This window comes from Felis catus, chromosome C1 (assembly GCF_018350175.1).
Source record: "Felis catus isolate Fca126 chromosome C1, F.catus_Fca126_mat1.0, whole genome shotgun sequence".
NCBI lineage: Eukaryota > Metazoa > Chordata > Mammalia > Carnivora > Felidae > Felis > Felis catus.
Window position 1 is genome coordinate 220,670,649 of NC_058375.1, and position 24,164 is coordinate 220,694,812.

At 61.3% G+C, this 24,164-nt stretch overlaps 1 protein-coding gene and 1 long non-coding RNA gene across 19 annotated transcripts in view; one reads left to right on the forward strand and one right to left on the reverse strand.

Moving 5' to 3' along the window:
* KIF1A (kinesin family member 1A) overlaps positions 1-24,164 on the reverse strand; it is a 100,973-nt gene that overhangs the window by 57,948 nt on the left and 18,861 nt on the right. For all 18 annotated transcript variants that reach the window (XM_023259973.2, XM_023259987.2, XM_023259986.2 and 15 more), the window contains exons 2-10: positions 16,383-16,549; positions 8,661-8,737; positions 7,837-8,016; positions 6,987-7,052; positions 6,329-6,507; positions 5,178-5,289; positions 3,854-3,931; positions 3,087-3,152; positions 2,547-2,564 (exon numbers count right to left, since the gene is read on the reverse strand). In XM_023259973.2, coding sequence (XP_023115741.2) covers positions 2,547-2,564; positions 3,087-3,152; positions 3,854-3,931; positions 5,178-5,289; positions 6,329-6,507; positions 6,987-7,052; positions 7,837-8,016; positions 8,661-8,737; positions 16,383-16,488 — 882 coding nt within the window. In that variant the 5' untranslated portion in view covers positions 16,489-16,549. The remainder of the gene's footprint in view (positions 1-2,546; positions 2,565-3,086; positions 3,153-3,853; positions 3,932-5,177; positions 5,290-6,328; positions 6,508-6,986; positions 7,053-7,836; positions 8,017-8,660; positions 8,738-16,382; positions 16,550-24,164) is intronic.
* Positions 9,949-15,944, forward strand: LOC123379332. The gene is made up of 2 exons (XR_006583686.1): positions 9,949-10,593; positions 13,973-15,944. It is a non-coding gene; the product is annotated as an uncharacterized LOC123379332 (long non-coding RNA).

Here is a 24,164-nt window from a genome sequence, read left to right on the forward strand (position 1 = left end):
CACGGTTCCTCACGGTTCCTCCTGCAGTTCCTCCCGCAGTTCCTCACGGTTCCTCCCACGGTTCTTCACACGGTTCCTCCCACAGTTCCTCACGGTTCCTTCTGCAGTTCCTCACACATTTCCTCACGGGGTTCCTCATGCAGTTCCTCACACAGTTCCTCACGGTTCCTCCTGTGGTTCCTCACACAGTTCCTCATGAGGTTCCTCACAGTTCCTCCCGCGGTCCTTCACACGGTTCTTCCCACGGTTCCTCACACGGTTCCTCACACGGTTCCTCCCGCGGTTCCTCACGGTTCCTCCCGCGGGTCTTCACACGGTTCTTCCCATGGTTCCTCACGGTTCCTCCCACAGTTCCTCACACGGTTCTTCCCACAGTTCCTCACACGGTTCTTCCCACAGTTCCTCACATGGTTCCTCCCGCGGTTCCTCCCGCAGTTCTTCACACAGTTCTTCACACGGTTCCTCACGGTTCCTCCCGTGGTTCCTCACGGTTCCTTCTGCAGTTCCTCACACGTTTCCTCACGGGTCCTCACGGGGTTCCTCACGTGGTTCCTCACACGGTTCCTCACACAGTTCCTCATGCGGTTCCTCACAGTTCCTCCCGCGGTTCCTTACACAGTTCCTCATGCAGTTCCTCACAGTTCCTCCCACGGTTCCTCACGGTTCCTCCCGTGGTTCCTCGCAGTTCCTCCCACGGTTCTTCACACAGTTCCTCCCGCGGTTCCTCACACGGTTCCTCATGCGGTTCCTCATGCGGTTCCTCACAGTTCCTCACACGATCTTCACGTGGTTCCTCACACGTTTCCTCACAGTTCCTCCCACGGTTCCTCACACGGTTCTTCCCACGGTTCCTCACATGGTTCCTCCTGCAGTTCCTCCCGCAGTTCTTCACACGATTCTTCCCACGGTTCCTCACAGTTCCTCCCGTGGTTCCTCATGGTTCCTTCTGCAGTTCCTCACACGTTTCCTCACGGTTCCTCATGCAGTTCCTCCCACGGTTCCTCACACGGTTCTTCCCACGGTTCCTCACACGGTTCCTCACGTGGTTCCTCACGGTTCCTCCCACGGTTCTTCACACGGTTCCTCCCACGGTTCTTCACACAGTTCCTCCCACGGTTCCTCACAGTTCCTCCCGCGGTTCCTCACGGTTCCTTCTGCAGTTCCTCACACATTTCGTCACGGGGTTCCTCACACGGTTCCTCACACGGTTCCTCCCACGGTTCTTCACACGGTTCCTCCTGCGGTTCCTCACACGGTTCCTCACGGTTCCTCCCACAGTTCCTCACGCAGTTCCTCATGGTTCCTTCTGCAGTTCCTCACGCATTTCCTCGCAGTTCCTCACAGGGTTCCTCACGCAGTTCTTCACACGGTTCCTCCCGTGGTTCCTCGCAGTTCCTCCCACTGTTCTTCACACGGTTCCTCCCGCGGTTCCTCACGTGGTTCCTCACGCGGTTCCTCATGCGGTTCCTCACAGTTCCTCACACGATCTTCACGTGGTTCCTCACAGTTTCCACACAGTCCCTCGGTTTCCTCACATATTTGTCCATTTAGCTCCCCACACCATTCTACACAACTCTTCACACAGTCCACACATTTACTCATAGTTCTGCATGCAACTTCACACGCATTTTCTCAGCTACAGTTACACGTTTCCACACGATTTCAATTCTCTCCTGTCCCTGACACAGTCCATCACACGGTTCCGTAAGTGCCGTGCTCGTTTCCCATACTTCCTCACATAGCTCCTCACACAGTCCTACACACGGTATCTCACAGCTGCCACACAGTTCCTCACAATTCCCTCAAAAGTGCCATCCTTGCCCCACCCCCGCCTCACGTACTTCCTCTCACAGTTCCTCACACGGTTCACTCTTCCACACACACTTCCCTTACAGTTCCTCACACAATCGTCCACATAGTTCCCCACAAATATTCACGCCGTTTCTACAGTTAGTTCCTCTCAGATCCTCGCTTAGCTCCTCCCACGTTTCCTCACAGTTCCTACCACATGTCCTGACACAGTTCCCCACACATAGTTCGTCACACACTGCCTCTCATTTCCTCACACAGTTCCTCACGCTTCCTCACGTTTCCTCACACGCAATTCCCACACAAGCCAACATTTTTCCCCTTTGGCACCTCACACCGGGCGTTCCGGCTACACGGCTGGCTCCCCCCCGCTCCTCATGTCTCAGCCTTACAACTACGCGTAAAGCTTCCTTGGCCACCCGACTAAAGGCCGTCTCACTTGTGCGTCACTCTCACAGCCCATCTTTTTCCCAATTCGTAATTTTTTTTTCTGTGTCCACGTCTCTACGTCTCCGTCCCCCATCGCGCTGCGGCCCCGGAAGGGTTGCGTTGCTCTGGCACAGCGCCCAGCTCAGCGCTGGCTCGATGTGTCTGTCTGTGAGGTGCACAAATGAAGGAGCACTCTTACGACCGAGACCTTCACAGGAGAACCGGAGCTAAAGGGGCTCCTTGCTTCCAGCCCCCAGCCCTGCCCTGGAGGGAGATTCCTCCCCCTAGAACCAAAGAAAGCAGCTTACCTTGTTGGGCCCAGAGTCCTGGAAAAGAAAAGACAGAGTCTGAGGACCTGGGGCGAGCCTGGGGACGCAAGGTGTGTGGGGAGGAGACGATGGCAGGCTCCAGAGAACAAAGGAGCAGGAGAGGCCTGAGCTCGTGCCAGGGGTCCATCCCTCCTCACCTGGCCACCGCTGGCCACCCGGGTCCCGACGGGCCAAACGACAGCGCGGCCTCTCAGGTTCCTTCACCCCTAACAATCTCAGAAGGGTAGGGCCTCGTAAGATTCGTCCCTCTCTGAACAAAGGCCTGGGTGTCTTGAGTGGCCAATACTGGTAGGGAAACTGAGGTTCCAGGGAGTAACAGGGATCACTACCCCATCTGTAGCCTAGCGACACACACCCCTCACACCTTCGGGCTTTCCCTTGAACCCCGGGCTCCTTGCCAGAGACAGGGCCCGGGGCAGGTATGACAGGCCCCCGGCATCCTCCACAGAAGGCAGGACAGGGAGCCACCTCCGCAATCCATCCCATCAGCCTAGTTCTAGAAACCCAAAGCTGGCTCACCATTTCCGCCAGAGCAGAGATGACCTTCCCCAGCGTGGTCAAGGACTTGTTGATGTTGGCTCCCTCCTGTGTGCAGAGAGGACAGGAAGCCTCATGAACCTCTTGCTCCAGCGTGATCCCATGGGGCCTGACCCACGTGACGTTGGTCTGAGGCCACCAAGCCCTGACCGTTAATCCCGGGGCTCCTTGGAGCACGGGAGGCTCTGGCGAGAAGCTGCTCAGAGGCCCACCCTGGCCAAGGGGGTGCAGCGCGCCCAGTGTTTGTCCTAGTCCCCCAGGGAGTCCTTAGAACACCTCACACGAGCCCCGCTGGTACAATTTCCAGGGCCCCCTCCCGTCCCCCAGGTAACGGCGGGGACCTAAGGGAGGCTGAAAATGAAAAGTCTCCTTCCCGACACCAAGGACCGCTTTGACCAGACACTGTCCGCCTCGCAGCCTGGGTTCTGGCGGGAAAGCGCAGACACGGGTGGCCGGGGTCCTGTGAGGGCCCGCACGGGGCCCAGCCTTCCCGCCAGGGCCTCCGTCCTCCTTAACCATTAAGCCAGCGTGCTGGGCGCGGCCCTCTGGCTACTGGCCTCCTCCCACGCCCTCACCCTCGCCCCCTGCCCTCCCTGCCCGGGCTCGCCCCGGGTGGCGGTGCTCCCCAAGAGGGGCCCTCCCACCCAGCCCACCCTGGAGCAGGCCAGGCTTGGAAGATGGGACCTGCCGGATGAGCGAGGCGTGGAGGGGCCCGCTCCCGTCCACGGGCATGGTGGCCTGGCCCCTACCTTGAGCCGCGTGCCCTTGGCTCCCGTGGAGTCGGCCCGCTCACTCCCCGCCAGGTCCACCAGGCTGATTTTGCTCACCTGAAACGCAACGTGTCAAATGCAGGAGATGCTCGAGGCCGCAAGGGGGCGCCCTGCCCCCTCCGAGGCCTGAAGTGCACACTTGAGGGGCCGTGGCCAAGCCCTGCCTCGGGGGTCCGCCGGTCTCAGACCCCGTGGTTTCCCTCTATTCACAGCGCACCGGAGGCTCTGCCTGGGGTTCAAAGCCCACCTCCCCAAGAGGCTGCGTGCCCCTCACCCCTAACACTCGCGATGCTGCGGAGACGCTGCCCTCGGTGCGCGGGGCTCTCCACGTGCAAGCACGGAACCCCCACAGAGCTCCCCAGATGTGTCCTGCCCCCCTTTTCCACAGATGGGCTCCTCATCCGCGGTGGGATCTGAACCCAGCTCTGGCTCCGTTCTCTCTGCCCACCCAGACCCTGCCGGGCCATCTCTGGGAGGATGGCACCAGGCTGAGAGGACCCTGGCGCGATCGGCGACGAAGTGTGGCAAACTTCCCCGGGACATGCGGACCCTGGGGGGCTGCCTGCTGCCCGAGAGAGCACTGCCCACCAGGCGGCGGCCGAGGCGCCCCGGGGAGGAGGCCTGGACAGTGGGTCAGGGGAGGTGACACAGAGAAAACCTGACCCCAAGGGACAGGGCCACCGATGGGCAGGAAGAGGCTCTGAGCCTGCCGTGCGGCCCCTTCCGGGGCATGGAGACCACGTGTCCAGATAAAGGTCCCAGGGGACCGTGCTCCTACCCGGGTTCCCTGAGAACGCCAAGGCGCGTGGGAAAGGCATCCGGAGCCGGGGCGGTGGGCGGGGTGGTGCTCAGACCACAGCCTCTCCTTTGTGCTTGTGGATGCCGGGGCCCCCGCTCTCCTGCCAGTCGGTCACCGTCGTGACAGGCACTCACTCCACCCACGGCCCTCTGCTTCCAAGGGCCACCGGTATCCTCAGCGGTGCGGCCGTGGGGACGCCCTTCCTCAGCCCCCACGGTCTCCACCAAAACCATCCGGCAGGAGGCACACCCCGGGTCCACGGCCCCTCCACCGTCAGTCCCTTCTACGCCCAGACGGTGCCAAATACCGAGACGAGGTGGCCCCGCAGGCCGGCCAACTTCTCGGAGGCCCACACTAAGCAGGGGGTGGTGAGGGCCCGGCGCCCAGGGTGAGGACGCTGTCCGAGCCTCGCGGGCCGGTGGTTCCCTGGCCTCCTCGTCCTGCCCGATGGGACTGACCCGTGCCCCCGCCCAAATGGCCCGCCTCTGCCAAGGCCACGCTCACCTTCTCTGTGGTGATGTTGGTCTCCGCGTCGTGGCGCTTCTGGGTGAAGATGATGTTGAAGACAGCGTGGGAGCGGCTGCTGGTCTCATTCATGTTTGTGGCCGCCACGGTCCTGGGGGAACGGAAGCCACACGTGGTTACCTGTCGTCCTATGGTCGGGCAGGAGAGTCGCTGACGGTGCTAGCCAGCTGGACCAGGTCACGGGGCATGGCTCTCCCAGGGCTCCCGGGGCTGCCCTACCCAGCCTGGTGGTGACTGCGTGTCCTGTCACAGTGCGAACGGGGCCCACGCCCTCCCGGCCACCAGCTCCAGCCTGGTACTCGGGCGCCGTGACAGGGGTCAGCAGAGCCGAGGAGCACTCACGAAACAGGGAGGGGGCCCTGTCAGGCCGAGATGTGGAAAGGCCCCCCGCCCAGAAGGGAAAGGAGGCGCCCACCTTCTGTCCCTTCGGTCCCCGTCTGGACAGGGCCGGCAGCAGGCCCCTGGGGGACGGAGCCCAAGGCAACGCGAGGGGAGCTGCAGGGCTGGTCCCAGGGCTGCCGACCTGCCGGGACCTCAGGACGTGTCCCTGGTGGGGATTCGCTGTCTGACAGCCCACAGAAGGGACGGGCCTCACCAGAACCCTGCTCCTGCAGGGCTCTGACCCACGTGAGGTCGCTCACCGTGGGGGTGTCCCTGGGCGGCAGAGAAGGCGACCGTTTCCGTGAGCAGCCGGGCAGACCCCCCGGGGCAGTGCCACCAGTGCCCGTGGCCAGCAGTGCCTTATGGCTGACCCTGCCCCCAGGCCCCCACCTACGCCCCCTGCAGAGCGGGCAGAACCGGGCCTCACAGCCTCCTGACCACTGGGCCCAACGGGGCAGCTGCCCACAGGGAAGGACCCCGGGGAGCCTCACAGATGATGCCAGTCCCCCCCAGGAGGAGCAGCCCCTGTGGAGGTGACAGGGTGGGGGTCTGGAGGCCCCTCCCAGGCTGGCCCTTCAGTGGCCTCAGGCCCGCGGGGTCCACCCTCCATGGGGGTGCTGGACAGACCCCACGGAGAAACCGACAGGTGCCCCAGGAGCAGGCCTTCCCCAGGGAGACTCACAATGGCAGTGGGGGGGGGGCGGCGTTTAGGGTAGAGAAGTGGGGGAGGGCGAGCCCCCGGCATGCACCTGGCCTTGTTCCCTGAGTCCATGAGGTCCTGGATGTCATTGTAAGAGGTGACAGCCAGCTTGGAGAGGTCCTCCACATACGGCCCCATCAGCGGGTGCTCGCGCACACGCAGGTTGCCCTTGTTCTTGGGATTCAGGAGGTCACGGACGCGTTCACAATAAATCTCCATGTAGCTGACCTACAGGGCGGAGATATACCATCAGGGCCCCCCAAGGTGGGGGTGCAGGGCCGTTACCAGGGACTCTTGGGATAGGGCTGTGGGGGTCACCTGCTGGCAGGGGGAGGCATGTGCGAGTGCAGGGGTCAGGTGAGTGCAATGAGTGCGCAGGGAAGTTGGCCCACCTCGTGCTGGTCCCCCCCACCTGCGCTCATCCTGGGGCTTGTCCGACGTGGACACACCGCGGCCATGGCAGAGCCAGGTCCCGCGGCTCTGAGACATCCGTCCCCGCCCCTGGTCCGGAGCAACTACTCAGTGAGACTTGCTGAGCAGAGGACCGCCCCTCACTCCCGAGCCCGGTGTGGGTGTCACATGCACGAGGGAGGGACGAGCCAACGGCACAGACCAGTGGTAGGGACTTGCTTTAAAGCAGAAAAGCACCGCTGTCCACGCCCGAGCCCCCCGCTGTGCTGGCAGAACGGACGCTCGGGGAGCCCTACCTCCACGGAGTAGGACATGTTGTCGTTGGTCGTGTCGTTGATGCGGGAGAACAGGTCTTCACAGAGCTATAGGGCCGAGGACACACCGTCAGGTGATGGGGACAATGGGACTGTTCCTGGAGCCCTGCCCCCGGGGTGCTGTGGGCAGCCTGAGCCCAGGCCAGACGCCGCTCTCCGGGCCCCTCTTGCTCATCACAGTCCACCTCAAAGGCACTGAAAAGGCCTGCAGCCAAAGAGCGGCTGTCTTCTGCTTAAGTCATGGAGTCCCCACGGACCATCTGTGATCCCTTCCTACGCTCTTCGTGCCGTCCTTGTCGCCACCGGGTGGGCTGGGGTCCCCCGTGCTACAGGCTACCCGGTGTTCTCTCCTGCCCTGACCAGGTCAAGCGCTGACCAGCTCAGATCCAGAAGCCTGCCCGGGGTCCCAGCAGCTCAGGGCCCCTGAGTCATCCATGTCTCAGCCTGCAGTTAACCAAAGGCCACCCCTTGTCCCGGGTGTCTCTCCCTGTCCGCCGCCAGCCTCCACAGCTCCCGGGGGAAGGGTCAGCATGACAATGACTCTCCCGACCGCCCTGTCTTACGGATGTGACCCGGGGGGCACGGCCAGGGCTCTGCCCCTCAGCATCCCCCATCGCAGGGCCTGGGGCTCCAGCCTCTTCAGAGCAGGTCCGCCCCACGCCGCGCCTCCTGCCCTGCCCTCCCGCCTCGCGGTGTCCCTCCCCTCCTGGCCCCCTTCTCTCCGAGGCTGCTCCCCTGGGGCGCCCTGCCCGGCCCTTCCCCGCTGGGCTCCTGCAGACCTGCCCGTGCTGCCCTCCCCCGGCCTCCCGCCCCAGCCCCGGGTCCCGCGTGCCTGCGGGATGATGCCCTGCTGGTCCTTCTCCTGCTTGCCCATCATGGTGTAGGACTTGCCAGCCCCGGTCTGCCCGTAGGCGAAGATGCACACGTTGTAGCCCTCGAAGGCGTGCTGCAGCATCTCCTCGCCGATGTCCCGGTACACCTGCTTCTGTGACGCGTACTTGATGTCCTCCGGCTGCAAGACAACAGGGAGCGAGGCTGTAGGAGGCCAGGTGCGCCCGAGGCTCAGCCCGCGGTGTTCTCCGAGCACCCGCCTCGCAGCCCGAGGCCTCCCACTGGTGAGGGACGCCCGCCCCACACCCCGGCGCGCAGATGCCCCGGACAGGGGACCTAATCCTGCCTGGCGGGGTGCAGCTTCCTGAGGGAGGGGTTGGGAGGGGCTGGCGGGGCGGAAGGGCATCTCAGCAGAAGGAACTGCCTGTGTGAAGGCTCCGAGGCAGGAACATGGGACATAAGGCTCAAAATCAAGGCTGGGTTGGCAGCCTTGGGAATGAAAAGTGGTGGGGCTGGAGGCCCTGGGAACCCACAGATCGGTTACGGCGGCCGGATGCTCTCCCAACAGAGGATTATTTAGGCAGGTCCAGGGCGTTACCATAACCATGCCTGTCACTGCTCAGGGTGACCTTTCAAGCACACGGGGACTTGAGGAGGTAGGCCCCTTCCCCCCCCACCCCGGGCAGGTGCTGCTGGCCCCTTCCCCTGTCCCACCCTCATGTCCCAGGTCATGAGCTCAGAGAGGTTAAGGGACTGGTTAAGGCCCACACAGCAAGCATCCACACGACTGCAGCCCGCCCCCCTGGATCCCAGCCCTGGGCTTACCGAGGTGTGTGACCAGTAGGAGTAGTCGAAGCTGAAGCTTTTGGGTGTCTCCTTGGGCTGTTTGGGGTTAATGATGGCTGCGGAGGGGGCGGGGGGGGGGAACAGGCGTGGCAGTTAATGCTGTGCTGGGGGAGAGACGACCAGTATGTGGTCCATACCCACCAGGAGGTACCCAGGGCAGGGAGGTGGGGTCCCCGGTGGCCTCTGGCCCCAGACAAGCCCCCCACAGTGGGATGGGGCCAGGGCTCCAATTCCAGGCAGACAAGCCACGTCTGCCCCTTTCCTGTCGGGTGGAGCCTGCAGCCCACCCCCACCGCTCGGTCCAGCCTCCCTCGCCGCCCACGCCTCTGGGTCTTACACATCCGCTCCACGTACACGTGCCCTGGAAGCAGCCAGAAGGCCGGGCAGGCTGGGCAGCCCGGCACGGTCGTGCTCTGCTTCCTCCGGGCCCTGTCGTTCCCATGTGGCTCCCGTGTGCTGTGTGCGGCCCTGGCTGTCCCCGCTGGGGCACCCCATCACAGCCTCCACCGCCTGCTCCTCCCGGCCTGTGCCTGCAGGCTCCCTCCAGGCTCGCACTCACGGGCCCCCCGGTGCCGACCTGTGCCTGCCCCGCCCCCGCAGCGGGCTGCACCCCGGGCTGACCAGAGGCAGCCCTGGGAACGAGGCCACGAATGCGTGCTGGTGCCGTCACACACCAGCTGGTGCCTGCCACGCGTCCCAGCGGCCCCCGGCCCGAGCCTGCTCTGCCCCCGTTGCCCCAGGCCTGCAAGAGGTGACTGCTCTGTGGCCAGGCAGGAGGGACTGAGACCTCCACCCCCATTGAGCCACTCCGCCCGCTGCCTACCGGAGCACCGTCTGAACCTCTGAGGTCTGCGTTGACCTTGACGGAGGACTCTGGGGCCGGGGGCCTGTGCGGGCAGGCCCCGGGGCCCACTTGCTCTGGTTGACGGGCCTGCTCCCAGCACGGGCATCCCCTGAAGCCCTGTCCCCAGGGCTGACTTGGCTTTGGGACCCAGACCCCAGGTTTGAGGAGTTCCGGGAGATAACCAGCACCTTGGGGAAGCTAGCAGGAAGGAGCAGGTGACTGACCACCCCAGCGCTGTCCTTGGGGCCTCGAGGGGGTCACATCCCTGCTGCCTCCAGGAGCAAGGCCAAGGAGAGCAGGCTGTCCTGCTGTCCACTCCTGCTGGGACCTGGGGACACAGCCACCGGAACCCCGAGCGCAGATAATGCCAGCGCCGTGGAAACAACAATCACGGCACCCCCCCCCACGCAAAGTCCGGGCTAGGCCTCCCATGGCTCACGCAGCAGGGACCCGGTCCCCTCTGCTCCTCACCTCCCTGCCTTGCAGGCCTGGCCCGCCTACCCTGCTCCCAAAACAGGCCCTGATCCCTATCCCGGGTCCTTGGACAGGCCCGCTCCCCAACCCTGCTCCCTGGGCAGACCCGGGCCCACCTGGCACACCGACCCTGCCCCCCGCCCCCTGCATGCCCAGACACAGCCGATTTCGCCGGAGAAACAGCTTCCTTTGCCAGGGTCTTGAGTTTCTCCTTGTCTGGGATTGAGGAGGGAGGAGGGAGGGGGGTCCTCGGGGGCTCGCCGAGCCGGGGACGGGCTCCCACCAAGCCTGGGGGGGCTGGGGCCCCTCCAACGAGCACACAGTACCGGGAGAGCCGCCCGGGGTGCACGCCTGCAAGGGACAGACATGTGTGTGGGGGCAGCTGGAACAGGGAAGGGACGGCCGGGCTACAGCGGAACGGAAGCCGTTCGTCTCCGTCTCAATGTCCCTGCGACCTCAGGCCCCACGAGCCAGCGTGTGCTGCTTGGGCCCCTTCCAGCCAAACACTGAAGACTTTTGTGAGCCTGCTGTCAAACCGTTGCAGTTCGAAACTAGCCGAGGGGAGAGATTTATACCACGTAAATCAGGCGACAGGTGTGTGTGGGAGAGTGTGAGCGTGTAAGCGTGTGAGCGCATAAGCGCGTGGGGGTGTGTGCAAGTGTGTGTATGTGAGAGCGTGTGAGCACGTGTGAGACAGCGTGTGAGAGTGTAGTGAGAGAGTGTGTGTGTGAGCGTGAGGGCGCATGTGCACAAGCGAGCTGCCTTACCAGCAGGCCGCTGCCTCAAACGTGCAGGATTTAGGAGGCGGCCACCCTCATGGAGCGGGACCTCGGCGGGGCCTCGGGGAACAGAGAGTCCCACACCCGGCCGCTGGCATTCCTCGCGCACGGGACAGCCCCCTCCTCACTTTCTCCCGACAGACAAGGAGGCTCCGTGGCCATCTGATCTGGTTCACAGCCCCTGTGCCCTGGCCAGCCCTGCTGCACCCCAGCTAGCCCCCCTGCACCCCAGCCAACCCCCTGCACCCCGGCCAACCCCCTGCACCCCGGCCAGCCCTGCTGCCCCAGCCAGCCCCCTGCACCCCGGCCAACCCCCTGCACCCTGGCCAGCCCCCTGCACCCCGGCCAGCCCTGCTGCCCCAGCCAGCCCTCTGCACACCGGCCAACCCTGCTGCACCCGGCCAGCCCTACTGCTCCCCAGCCAACCCCCTGCACCCCAGCCAGCCCTGCTGCCCCAGCCAGCCCCCTGCACCCTGGCCAACCCCCTGCACCCCGGCCAGCCCTGCTGCACTCGGCCATCCCCCTGCACCCGGGACAACCCCCTGCACCCCGGCCAGCCCTGCTGCACCCTGGTCAACCCTGCTGCACCCGGCCAGCCCTGCTGCACTCGGCCATCCCCCTGCACCCGGGACAACCCCCTGCATCCCGGCCAGCCCCCTGCACCCTGGCTAGCCCCTCTGCACCCCATCACCGTGCCCTCTCGATTCTGCAAGGCACAGCCCTCATCCACGTGTGCAAGGTCTGCCTCCCTGCTGGAACATCACCCCTGAGGGTGGTAAGAGCCTCTGTCCTGCCCCCCTAGGGCTCCGTGGGGAGAGTACTTGTTACTTGTTCCATGTAAATCGCCAGCAGGTAGGTGAGTGTGTATGTGCGTGTGTGACAGAGAGAGAGAGAGAGAGAGAGAGAGAGAGAGAGAGAGAGAGGACACATGCCTGGAAGCTCGTGCCCAGCACACGCTTGCTGACAACATGAAGGGGCCCCCTGTCCACTTTCCTGCATGGCCACATGTGATGACAGGCCCTCACAGAGCCTCGGTTTCCCCGTCTGTGCCTCGGAAACGGTCCTCATCCCCCTGGGGACAGCAAACAAGGTCACCGCTGTGACCCTGTGAGCGGAATGGCCATGGTGACCCTATCGGGTGGCAGGCATCCAGGAGAGAAGGCAGCTGTCCCAGGGCTCCTCCCTGACACCGCATCGGCCGTTCCTCCCATGAACAGGCCTGCAGCAGCACCACTGCCTCCTCAGCCACTGCCGAGTTCCCTTTGGTGGCCTTCTGTTCCCAGTTTCACTCTATTTGGAGCCAAGAACATTCTAGAACAGTGATGGCAAATAGGGGCTGACTTAGATGAATTAGGTGTTTGCAACACCTGGGTCTGTGCACAGGGCTGCTGGTTGACAAAGGCCTTTGGGAGAAAGACCACTATGAGCAGAGGAGAAGGGCCCGGAATATTCCAGCGGACCATCCAGAATGGCGGTGCATTGCCTGATGCCCACCAGGACGAGCTCGCCAGCATCCAGGAGGAGGGCTGGAGGCAGGAAGGTCGGGCTGGGTGTGGGCCTGTGGGGCCTGGCAGGGCTGGGGGCAGGCCCTGGATGATCAGCCCTGCCATGGCCTTCTGCTCCAGAGGCAGTGTCCTGGGTGAACAGCGTCCTCCCCAAATTCACATCTACCTGGAACCCCAGAAAGTGACCTTTGGAAAAAAGGTCTTGGCAGATGTAATTAGTTAGGATGAGATCATGCAGATTAGGGTGGGCCGTACATTCAGTGACCGGGGTCCTTACAAGAAGGGAAAGCACAGACAGACAAGCAGACACGTAGGGAAAAGGCCACGTGAGGACGGAGGCAAGCCCAGGCCCGCTGGCAGCCCCCACAGGCAGGAGACAGGCCAGGAACGGATGCTCGCAGAGCCTCAGAGGAAGCCGGCCCCATGGACAGCCTGATCTCACACTTCTGGTTTCTGGGAAAATAATTTCCATCCCAGCTTTTTTTTCCTGGGAAAATGAATTTTCCCACTGGTGCAGAGGGTCCAGGAATGAAGGCCAGTCTGAAATGGACACAAGAGATGCTGAGATCCAGGCCCAGCCTCGCTTCGGGGCCCCAGGGGTACAGGGGCAGGGGTGGGGGGCCCCCAATCCTGAGGGTTCCTCTGTATAGCCGGGACTCAGAGAGAAGAGAGCAAACCCTTCCAGAAGTTTCAGTCTGTTCTTATGTAAAGCGGGGATGTGGGGGTACTCACAGGACCTCTGTACCCCTGAGTAACCTACACCAGACCTGCCACGTAGGCACAGAAGCATACGCTGCATACGATTTGGTTGGCTCACAAAATTACTAGTTTTGGAATTTTCCAGTGAACGGTATTGTTCATCCAGGCAGTGAGTATGGGACGAGAAATTCAGTTCACCTCTAAATGCTTCTAATCTGCGCCTCACGATGGAGGTTCAAGGGGTACATTTAGGGACGTGGCATCTCCTGTGCACACCTAGTCTTGAGGTTCAAGAAATATGTCACATCCCTGACACTCACGGCCTGGCACCGGATGCCGTTGGGCAAATCCACTTACGGAGCCCACCGGGTGTATCACTGGGGAGAGTGGCTCCCTGCTCAACACTTCTCTGCTGGCCCTCGAGGCCTCGCACAGCCTTACCCAGCGGAGCATCGTCCCCACCCTTTCTCATAGGCCCCACAGACACTGGCAAGGTGGCCGCCCAAACCCCGCCTCCGTGGGTGTCCACCCACCTGCGCAGTTCTGCCCCGGGGCGGCCAGGAATAAAGCCCGTCCTGCCCTCTGACCCTGTTCCTCAGACACGCTCTTCTGTGCTAAGGGCTGGAGGGCACTCTCCTTGCCTCTGGGTTTCCTCAGCCTTCACCCCCACTTCTGACCTGGCTTCTAGCACTTTCTATCAGTACCATCACTGCTTTGTTTTCTCTGAAAATGAAAATAGCTCCCAAAGCAAGTGTCCTGATTATCCATTCTTCTGACACTCCTCTCCCTCCCTGTCTGTCTCTTCATCTCTGTCTCTCTCTCTGTCTCTCAGGCCAGAGGTAGGTCAGAGTTTTCACCCCCCACGGCCCATCATGTCCTCCAGCCATTTGCTTCCATGACACCCATCCCATCCTGTCCTAGACCACTCCCAAGTTCCAGGGGAGACAGGGGTCCGATTCTGATGTTTTGTTCTTTCTGTTTATTCTGCAGGCTCTTACAGGGTTTGGTTGCCTGTGAACCCCTCAGGCCAAGACCCTCAGCTACTGTCGAAGGTGGCGACTGTGCTGCTCAGGCCTGGCCCAGGTGTGAGCAGGGACCCCCATAGTCATTCCCGGTGTCCTGGGTCATCCAACACTGACATGACAGACCCTGTCAGCTCCTTGGGCCGGTGTCCACTGCCCACCCAGGGCCAGAGCCCCTACTAGAGGTCTCAGTTCCCACCAGGGGTCACCGTTCTCACCCAAGAGGTCACCTTCCCACCCTGGGTCACGGTTCCTGCCAGGGGTCACGGTTCTCACCAGGGGTCACAGTTCTCACCAGGGTTCATGGGTCCCACCAAGGGTCACGGGTCCCACCAGGGGTCATGGTTCCCACCAGGGATCACGGGTCCCACCAGGGGTCATGGTTCCCACCCAGGGGTCCCAGTTCTTGTGCAGCTCTTGGCTTCCCACCTCTAAGGTGAGAGTCACCCTCCTGAGCACCTTCTCTGGCCGCGAGGAAAGCAGGCCCCTGGACCGACCCTCAGCTCACGCTGGGGAGACGCCGGACAGGCAGCCAGCCTCTGGGGACAATGACTCAGAGATGCATTCTCTAGGTCAGGGGGTCCCGGTGCCGGCCCCCACCGCCTGTGGTGCCCCCTGCCCCCCAGGCATCAGCGCCCTCCGCATTTCCACGTTCCCTCCCCACGTGTCCCGGACCACTTCCCCGGTAAACCCTCCCGAATCCTCCCGTCAGGGTCTGCTTCCAGGGACCAAGCGGAGGCGACTCGGTTCCTGAAAGCCGCGACAAAACCCGGGGGCCTCCACAACCTGCCCACACGGACGAAGGGACATAGGGCGCCACCTCCCGGCCCCTCCCCCTCCCACGGAGACTAAAGGGGCCCAGAACATTCCCAGAGACTCCCCAGTCCTCACGCCCTCCACACGCCCTCCCCTCGGCCAGCCCCTCCCTCCAACCTGGTGGCTAACAGGCGGGGTAGGGTTACGTGGGGGTGCAGGGCACCCGAGGACGGGCGAGGCCTCCATCCACCCCACGACCTAAGGACGAGGCGCGGAGTGAGCAGCTGGCGTCGAGCACACAGGACAGCTTGTACCCCGGAGCCCGCGGGTGACAGCTGCCTTAGCCGCTTGAGGGACCCCGGGGGCGAAGCGCCTGGCTGAGCCCTGAATTCTCGTCGTACGTCAGCGGTTGTGGGGACAGGCTATCAGTCAGCGGGAGATATCAGCCAAACATGGCTGCAGTTTCCACGGGACCCTAGACAAGCCCCGCTAACCCACGGGTGAGAAGCAAGGGGTAGGGGGCCTTCCAGGTGGCTGGAGGTGGGGGGGGTCTGGCAATGCTCTGCTCAGGCTGTGAGACCTCCGGGCTACGCGCTGTGCTCTGCCTGCACGCGTCTGCACGCATGCTGCCACTCAACACGAAAGTTCAAAGCAAAAGAGCAAAGGACAGTCTCAGAGAGAGTGCTCCCCGGACTCGGAGTGAGTGCTCCCCGGACTCGGAGTGAGTGCTCCCCAGACTCGGAGTGAGTGCTCCCCTGGACTCCAGCAGCCTGCATGTGCCCTAAAGAAACCCTTCGGGGCACATCTGACCGTGAAACCATCATCTTATCTCTTACTGTCCACGTGTTGACTGCAGGCCTCCTACTTCTCAGGCAGTTTTGAGGCCACTTACAGTCACAAGGCCAAAGGACAGACAGAAATAAAAGAATGTGTCAATGGAGGGCAGCTGAAACACGATGAGACACCAGTAACCTCGCGTACTGGGTTGGAAAGCGTGCCCCCAAATTCACGTCCACCCTGAGCCTCAGAACATGACCTTATTTGGAAAGAGAGCTGTTGAAGATGTAATTAGTCGTTACCATGAGATCAGACTGGATTAGGGTGGGTCCTAAATCCAGTGATCAGCGGGGTTTTGTCTTGGTCGGGCTTTTAGCTAAAATATAGTGTGATACCGGTTTTGGGAACAGAAATTCAGTGATTCGTCACTCACGTGGGATCCCCAGCGCTCGTCCCAACAAGTGTCCTCCTTAATGCCCATCCCCCGCCCACCTCCCAGGCGATCCGTGCTCTCACGTGACGGTCACCTGAAGATGCCGGCTACAGGCCCAGATGGCCAGACCAGCAGAAGCTGCCTCCTCTAGGACCTCAGAGGCAGCACGGCCCTGTCAGTGCCTTGATCTCCGACACTGGCCTTCAGAACCGGGAGAGGACACATCTCTGTCACTTTAGCCTTCCCGCCCCGCTGGTGATTGGCCACTGCTGCCCCCAGGGAGCCAACACACCAGGTGGACAAAGAGGGAGGTGGGGGCCAGGGCGGCTGCTGTGTCTTGGGGGGTAGGCCCAGGACCCTTGGCCCTGAGCGCCCAGCAGCCGACGACAACGCCATCACGACCCATACTCACTGGTGGTGCTTCCAGACATCTGGATGATGCACTTGGAGTCTCGGCTCATCTCCCTGGAATTGAAGGGGCGGACACGCACCGCCACCTTCACCGAGGCCCCGGCCATCTCTCCGGCCTTCGTTGGTCACCCTCAGCAGCGCTGGGAGCCCTGGCGAGGGCGGAGACACCTTGGGAGAAAGGGAGACACGAATTAGAAGCAATATCCAAAGGCAGAACAGTGTTTCCAGTTGGGGACTGAACCTTCTCCCTTCCGAAATCCCCCTAAGTACCCACACCACAGGGGCCAGGAACCGGAGAGGGCGGCCACAGACGCGAAACACCACACATTTTAGACAAGAAAGCAGACAGGATGAGTGGAGCCTGGCTTAGCGAGCCTGGGAAATCCAGAGCCCAACAAGAAATAAGCCGATTCACGCCGCGGGACCTGGAAAGACTCCAGGTGCCTCCGAAGGCTCGCGTCTGGGTGGGATCAAAGGCGGGTGTTTGTGGAAAATCAGCATTAAACCTGCTATGGGTTGACTTACGTCCCGTCAAAATTCCTGCGTTGAAGTCCTAAACCCCAGGACCTCAGAACGTGGCCTTATCTGGAGACGGGGCCCTTGCAGACGTTACTGGTTAAGATGAGGTCACACTGGAGTCGGATGAGCCCCCGACCCAATACAGAGTCCTTATGAAAAGACACAGAGACACAAGGAGAGCACCTTGTGGAGACAAAGGCGGAGATCGGGGCGATGCCTCCACAGGCTAAGGAACGGCAAAGGTGACAGCAAACACCAGGAGCCGGAAAGCCCAGAACAGTCTCCCCGACGGCCTCAGTAGGAACCAGCCCTGTTCACACCTGATCTCGGGTTTCCGGCCTCCGGACCGGGAGACGATATGTCTCTGTTCCCTGAGCCACCGGTCTGTGGAACTCTGTTACAGCAGCTCGGGCAGGCCGGTGAGGACCCCTAGCCCCCCACCCTCCCCCTGCGGACATCCAGGACCCTGCCCTCCACCACCACCGGGCAGGAGGTCAGAGGCCCTGCCCGGCCCGGGGCGCCCGAGAGCCGGACGAGGGCAGGTGCGGAGCGCCCACTGGAGAGGGGCTGAACGAAGGCCACGGAAATGCCGGGCGGCGGGAACCCCGTGCGGGGCTCTCGTCTGGGGAAAGCAGCCAGGACCATACCCTCCGGCAAGAAACAGAGGCGAAAACAACCAGACAATGAACGCAACGGCAAGAGACAGTGCAGAGAACAGAAGGAAAGTGTTCTCTTAACGCCTTGTAACTAATGTTCTCAGAAAGCAAAGCTACCAGGTCCACGAGTGAGGGGAGGACGCTATTTGTAAGAGGACCGTTTAACGAATAAGGCGGTTCTTCGAAATGAAAACAGGAACTTTAAAAGTTGGAATTACCAATTTTCCATGAAAGGGGACGGACAGAATTCGAGGGTCAGTGAAAAGCAGCCACTGAAGAGATAATTCAAGCAAACCTCCCCGGACTGCCAGTCCCGTCTCCGAATTCAAAGGGCCTACCCACCCTGCCGGCCGTGAAATGTCACACACCAGGCAAATCGTGAAATTTCAGAACTTCAGGGTTAAAGGGAAGATTCCATAAGCTTCCAGAGGCACAGCAGACCACAGAGGATGGAGAATCAGAGCGGTATCCGTATCTCCTCGGCCACATGGTGATGAGGAGACGCTTCCAGACTGCCGAGGAGAGGTGTCCGGCCACCAGTTCTAAACTCAGCCGGCTGCCAGTCGAGTGTGAGGAGAACGAAGACCCGGAAGACTGTGGAACGTGCCGGGATCTGTGCTCCGGCAAGTGCGGGAGCGAACAGGGAGCGTGAGGAAGACGCGGGTCCGGGCCCAGGGGATGGCGCAGGGGGTCCCAGGAGGACACTGGGGCTGCCTCAGGGGGACACCCCTGATGGGAGGGGACACCAGTGACGCCAGCGGGAGGGAGGCTAGGTCCGAGGCCAGGGAGAAGTGGCTGTCAGAGTGTCACAGGGTTTGACGAGAGCAGAGGAGGCACGTGCGGAGCAGAGAAGGGTCCTTACTGGTCCTACCGCTGCAAACACAAAGTTCTAACTCAGGAACCGCACAGGAAATGCGGCAGGAAGATGGGGATGGAGTTGTCGGGCCGGGGTGGGGGGGGGAGGGTCTCTGCTGGAGCGATACTACGGGACAGCTGAACCTCCAGAGTAGCTAAACCCAGGGGCGCCCGGGGGGCTCCGTCGGTTAAGCCCCCGACTTCAGCTCAGGTTGTGATCTCACGGTTTGGGGGTTCGCTCCCCGCGTCGGGCTCTGTGCTGACAGCGCAGAGACTGCTTGGGATTCTCTTTCTCTCTCCCTCTCTCTCTGTCCCTCCCACACTCACACACTCTCTCGCGCTCAAAATAAATCAACATTAAAGGCAAAAAAACAGATTAGCTAAATCCAGAAACCAAAGAAATGGCCACCTGAGCAGACTTGAGAGACGGGGGAGCACACACCAGAGCCGGGAGCAGGGAGGGGGGGGCAAGCGGGGCCGTCCCTCTGTCCCTCTGTCCCTCCCAAGGAGCCTCAGCCCCGCTGCCTCGGGTGCCACGTCCACATGTGCTACTTGGTGAGAAGTTTAGGAACCAACCAAAGGACGACACGCAGGACAGACACGGTTGCTGGAGCCCCGGCGCCACCAGGCCTGCTCTGTGACAACCTCGGCGAGTGCGAGGCCGACCTTCACATCCCTTTGGAGGTCAGCCTCACGCTCACGCCAAGGAAGCGGCTCCCCGAGGATGCAGGCCCGGGCTGGGCTCCCGCCAGCTGGACACGACAGTGTCTGGGCGCTGGAAGCCCACAGGCCAGGGGCGGGCAAACAGTCTTTGCGGCAAGACCCGGGCGAGACGGGACAGGAGGAAGGAGGCCGAGGACGGGGCCGCAGGGGGAGCAGGCCTGTGCCTGTTGGGGGGCACATGACACCTCATCGTTCCCTGCGGGAGGCGGCCCCTGCACATCCCCCTGCCCACCCTGCGTGCCCAGACTGAGGCTCCTGGAGGGAGCCCCGGAAGCGGGGCGGGCGCGGGTGGGCAGGACTCACGGCGGAGCACAGGCCGCCAGCCCTCCCTCCAGGCCTCGACGCCAGCGAGGCGCCGGTGAGCTTCCTCCAGACATCGGACTGTGCTCGACTCCCCGCGTGCCAAGGTCAGGGCAGGGGGGCAGAGAAAGAAGCCGCCTGGGGGACCCCGGGGAGGCCGGGGGCGGGGTGGGGGGAGGCACGCACAGCGGTGCGGGGACTGGCACAAGGGGACGATCCCATGATGCCGGGGCACACAGAGCCCCAAACCCCACCCGGTGGGGGGGACGGGTGAATATTCACAGGAATCACAAAGGTACAGAAAAATCTTGTTTTCCCTAAAGCCACAGCTGCCGAAGACCAGATGACTCACCGGCAAGCCTCCCGAGGCAGAGACAGGGGCCTGTGGAGACGCACGCGTCCCCTCACGGCCAGTGGGCCCAGGGAAGCTTCCAGGGGGTCCCGGGAACAGAACCACCTTCAGGCATCTGTTTCCACAGAAAATGCTGCCAACCGGGTCTCTTGAGCGCCCCCGCCACGGTCCCCCAGCCCCAGACGCCAGGACAAGGCAGGGCCCGGAATGAAGAGGGTCGGACAGCCACAGGCAGCAGCAGACATAGAGCCCCGGTGCCCTCAGACTCACGCTCCTGAGCCCTGGCCTCGCCCATCTGGCCAGGGACCCGGCGGGCACGCGGGCAGCGGGCACAGCCGTCGTGAGACACAGATGCTCTTTGAGCGGGAGCGTGACCCTTAGGTAGTCTGGGCCTTCGAGGCATCGAGCAGGGTCGTCAAGGTGTGCTTCAAAATCGAACAGGGTTCCAGAGTCTCCTACCACACCCTACCCCCCGGGGTTCTCGCTGGCAGCCGCAACCACGAGTATGGCCTCCACACTAGCAGGGAAGGAAACGATTCGCTCGAGAGCAGATCGAAAGGACGGGGCAGGCAGCCCTCGGCAACGAGACACGGGTCTGCGTGTCGGCGTCATGGGCCACTGCGCACGGCTCGTGCCGAAGGCGCCCGGGGTATTCCCGAAGCCACATCGACGTCCGTTGATGAGGAGCAAATTGCGTCATAGACAATTAGGGGCAAAGCGGGGACCGGAGGACCCGGTCCAGGTCCTGCCTTTATCTCCGCTGTGTGACTTAGCCCCTGGGCCTCGGTTTACCCACCTGTGAAATGACAGGCTGAGGTGGGTGGCCCCCAAAGTGAGTCGGAGCCTCGGGTCCCGGGCCCCCGATTAAAGCTGGCAGAAAACTCCCTGCGGAACTCTGCTGCCGCCATGGCCACGGTGAAAGGCCGTCCCCACAGGGCACCGCCGGGGCTGCCGGCCTGAGGCTGCGGCGGGCCACCCCAGGGGGGCCGGGGGCCCGAGGGACGGGCCCCTGGGGACACAGAGAGGGACAAGCTCGGGGCAGAGAGCTGGTGTTTACGGGAACGGCCAGAAGCGCCGGGAAACAGCTCAGCCTCACCCGAAGAGGCGCTCGGGGCTTCAGCCGTCTGAAATGAACTCACAAGGCCGTTTAGCTGCGAACCCCCCGTCACCGGAGGCATCCAAGTAGAGCAAGGGCTCGGGGACAGGCCTTCAGACTCGCCCACACTGAGGCTCCGCGAAATCCGCCCTCCCGGAAGGGGCACCTCCTGCCTCACCCTCCTCACCTGCGACTCCCACCCTCGGGAGAATCTGCCCCGAAGACCCCTTTCCAGCAAGGACCCAACCCCCGCCCGTGAGGACCTCTGGGGACCCAGGACCAAGAGCAGAGGGGCCTGCGGCGTGTCCCGGGGCCTCTCGGGGGGCCTCTCGGTGCAGGCGGAGGGGAGCCCCCCGGGGGTGGGGATCGGTGCAGGTTTCAGGCGATAAACTCCCAGGCCCTCTCAGGGCCAGGGCCTCGACCCCTCAGAACTCCCCGGAACACGGGGCGGAACCCATCCCCTCAGGCAGCCTCAGCTCTTCCACAGGCTGCAGGGAGAGCAGGCAGCCCAGGGCAGCCGACCGCGGAGGGCCAGCAAGCGCAGGGCGCGAGCGGGAGCCCAGGCGGATGGGGAGGAGCAGGGGGTCTGGGCTCGCCCGCCACACCCCGGCGCCCCTTACAGCCGCAGCGCTTGTCCACACAGCCCCGAGCGCTCCCAATAATTTCCCCTTCCTCCCTCCGCGAGCGACCACCCAGGCGGGGACTGGAGGGACGTGCCTCCCTGACCATCTGCTTCCTCATGCTGGAAAATCTCTGTGCCCTTGAAACGGGGAAAAGTCTTAGGACATTCCAGCCGGGGTGGGAAGAGCGAGACCAAGGTCACGAATTCCTGGGGAGAATGTAAATTGGAACGACATTTCCAGCATTTACCAGCGTGCCTTGTGCCCTAAAAAAGGAGGCTGGGGCGCCTGGGTGGCTCAGTGAGTGAAGCCTCCGACTCCTGATTCGGCTCAGGTCATGATCTCGAGGTCTGTGGGTTTGAGCCCCGTCGGGCTCCGCGCTGACAGTGCTTGGGACTCCGTCTCCCCCTCTGTCTCTCAAAATCAATAAGTAAACATTAAAAAAGAGGCTATATCTGTAGAGTAAGTAATGTTCAGCACCGAAATAAGAAATCATTACGAATGAGGAAAATATTTATGAGAGCAGATGTTCAATTCAATATTGCAAAATTTTCAGCTCTCCCCAAATTTAGCTACATTATTTCAGTGCGATTCCAATAAGCAAAATACTCCAACAGGATTTTCAGTGGCATGTTGCAAAAGTTCGAAAGACAGCTGTGGAAAATAAGGACAAAGGGCATACCCTACCAGGTATCAGACTAGCTGTAAAGCTACAAGTTGCGAAGTCCAGTAATGACACAGGCACAGAGATCGACAGAAAAGACTAAGCCTGACCAGAGACAGACAGACGATAAAACAGCATTTCAGGTAACAGGGTGAGGATGGTATTGGAACGATTGGCTCCCCCATATTAAAAAATAGAGCTAAAGGGGTGCCTGGGGGGCTCAGTCGGTTGAGCATCTGACTTCGGCTCAGGTCGTAATCTCGCAGTTCGTGGGTTCGAGCCCCGCGCCGGGCTCTGTGCTGACAGCTGGGAGCCTGGAGCCTGCTTCAGATTCTGTGTCTCCGTCTCTCTGCCCCTCCCCCACTCATGCTAGGTCTCTCTCACTCAAAAATAAATATTTTTAAAAATTAAAAGGGGCGCCTGGGTGGCGCAGTCGGTTAAGCGTCTGACTTCAGCCAGGTCACGATCTCGCGGTCCGTGAGTTCAAGCCCCGCGTCAGGCTCTGGGCTGATGGCTCAGAGCCTGGAGCCTGTTTCTGATTCTGTGTCTCCCTCTCTCTCTGCCCCTCCCCCGTTCATGCTCTGTCTCTCTCTGTCCCAAAAATAAATAAACGTTGAAAAAAAAATTAAAAATTAAAAAATAGAGCAAGAACTTTGCTTTTGAAAGCATTGCAAGAACGAAGACCACGCTTATGGCGCTGGGGTGGAGACCGTGCATTAGCCCGAAGCCCGGATAGCAGAGCAGGCAGCAGAACGGCGTCAGCACAGCAGTGCCCCTCCCACCATGCCCAGCTGGAGAAGGTGGGTGAAATCTCACAATCTGTTGGAAGGGATCAAAGAGCTACTGAAACCATGCAGGCGAGGAGGCCAAGATTCCGGAGACGGGGGGCTGCCAGGGCGGGAGACAACATTCCAGCACTCTACAGCACTTTCTCCTTAAATGCGTTTGCATTCTGGGCACAGGGCAAGAGGCTGGGAATCTGGAGTCTTCCCAGGCAGAGGGCCGTTGCCGAGGGATGGAGAAACCCGCTGAGCTTTTGGTCAAAAGCAGCACACTTGAGAGACCAAAATCCCAGGAGAAAGAAGGAGTGGGGAACTGCGCTTGGCCAGTTCAAGCCTTAAGACATGTGCCGAACTCTGAGGGTATGAGGGGTGGAGTTTAAAATCTCAAGCAGAAAGCTTCTAAAAGTCCACCAGGAGTCTTTTGCAGTCTCAGGTGTTAAGGAGACAGGGATTAGCACTCAGGATCCTCTTGGTGATCACACCACAGCCTGGTTTGAAAGCCCGGGGAAGCACACAGTCTAAAGGGAGGCCAGAGCCACAGGGAGGATTAACCTTACCCAAACTGCAAGGCTTCCCTGACTCCGCTTAGTCTCTGCCTGAATCAGGGATGACCGTCTACTCTGCCCGTCTGGAAGGAAAGGAGCAAACCATCCAGAACCTCTACAGTGTTTTAACAGGCAGGGTCTGACAATACATCCAAAGTCATAGGACATGAGAAAAGACAGGACTATAGGATTCAAAACAAATTGGGGGGGAAAAAAAAGAAACATATCTACACATGATCCAGATCTAGGAGTTATCAAACAAGGACTTTAAAATGACCACAACTTATATATTCAAAATAAGGAGAAAAGTACGGAGAAATTAAATGGAAAAAAATGAAGAATTTTGCAAGAAGACTTGAAACGATAACAAAGAATTTCTAATGGAAATTCTAGAACTGAAAACACAATAACTGACATTAAGAGGTCAAGAGATTAGACACAGCTGAAGGCAGTGTTCATGAACTGGAGGACAGGCCAGCAGAAATTACAGAACAGAGGAAAAAGTGAACGGAGAATACAGAAAGTAGAGTCAGAGTGATATCGGCCACAGTGAAGCAGCCTAACATGCGTGTAATTGGAATCGAAAAGGAGAAGAAATAGGAGAGAATCAATACTTAAAAAGATAATGATTGTCTGAAATTGCTGAAGCTGGGGTGCCTGGGTGGCTCACT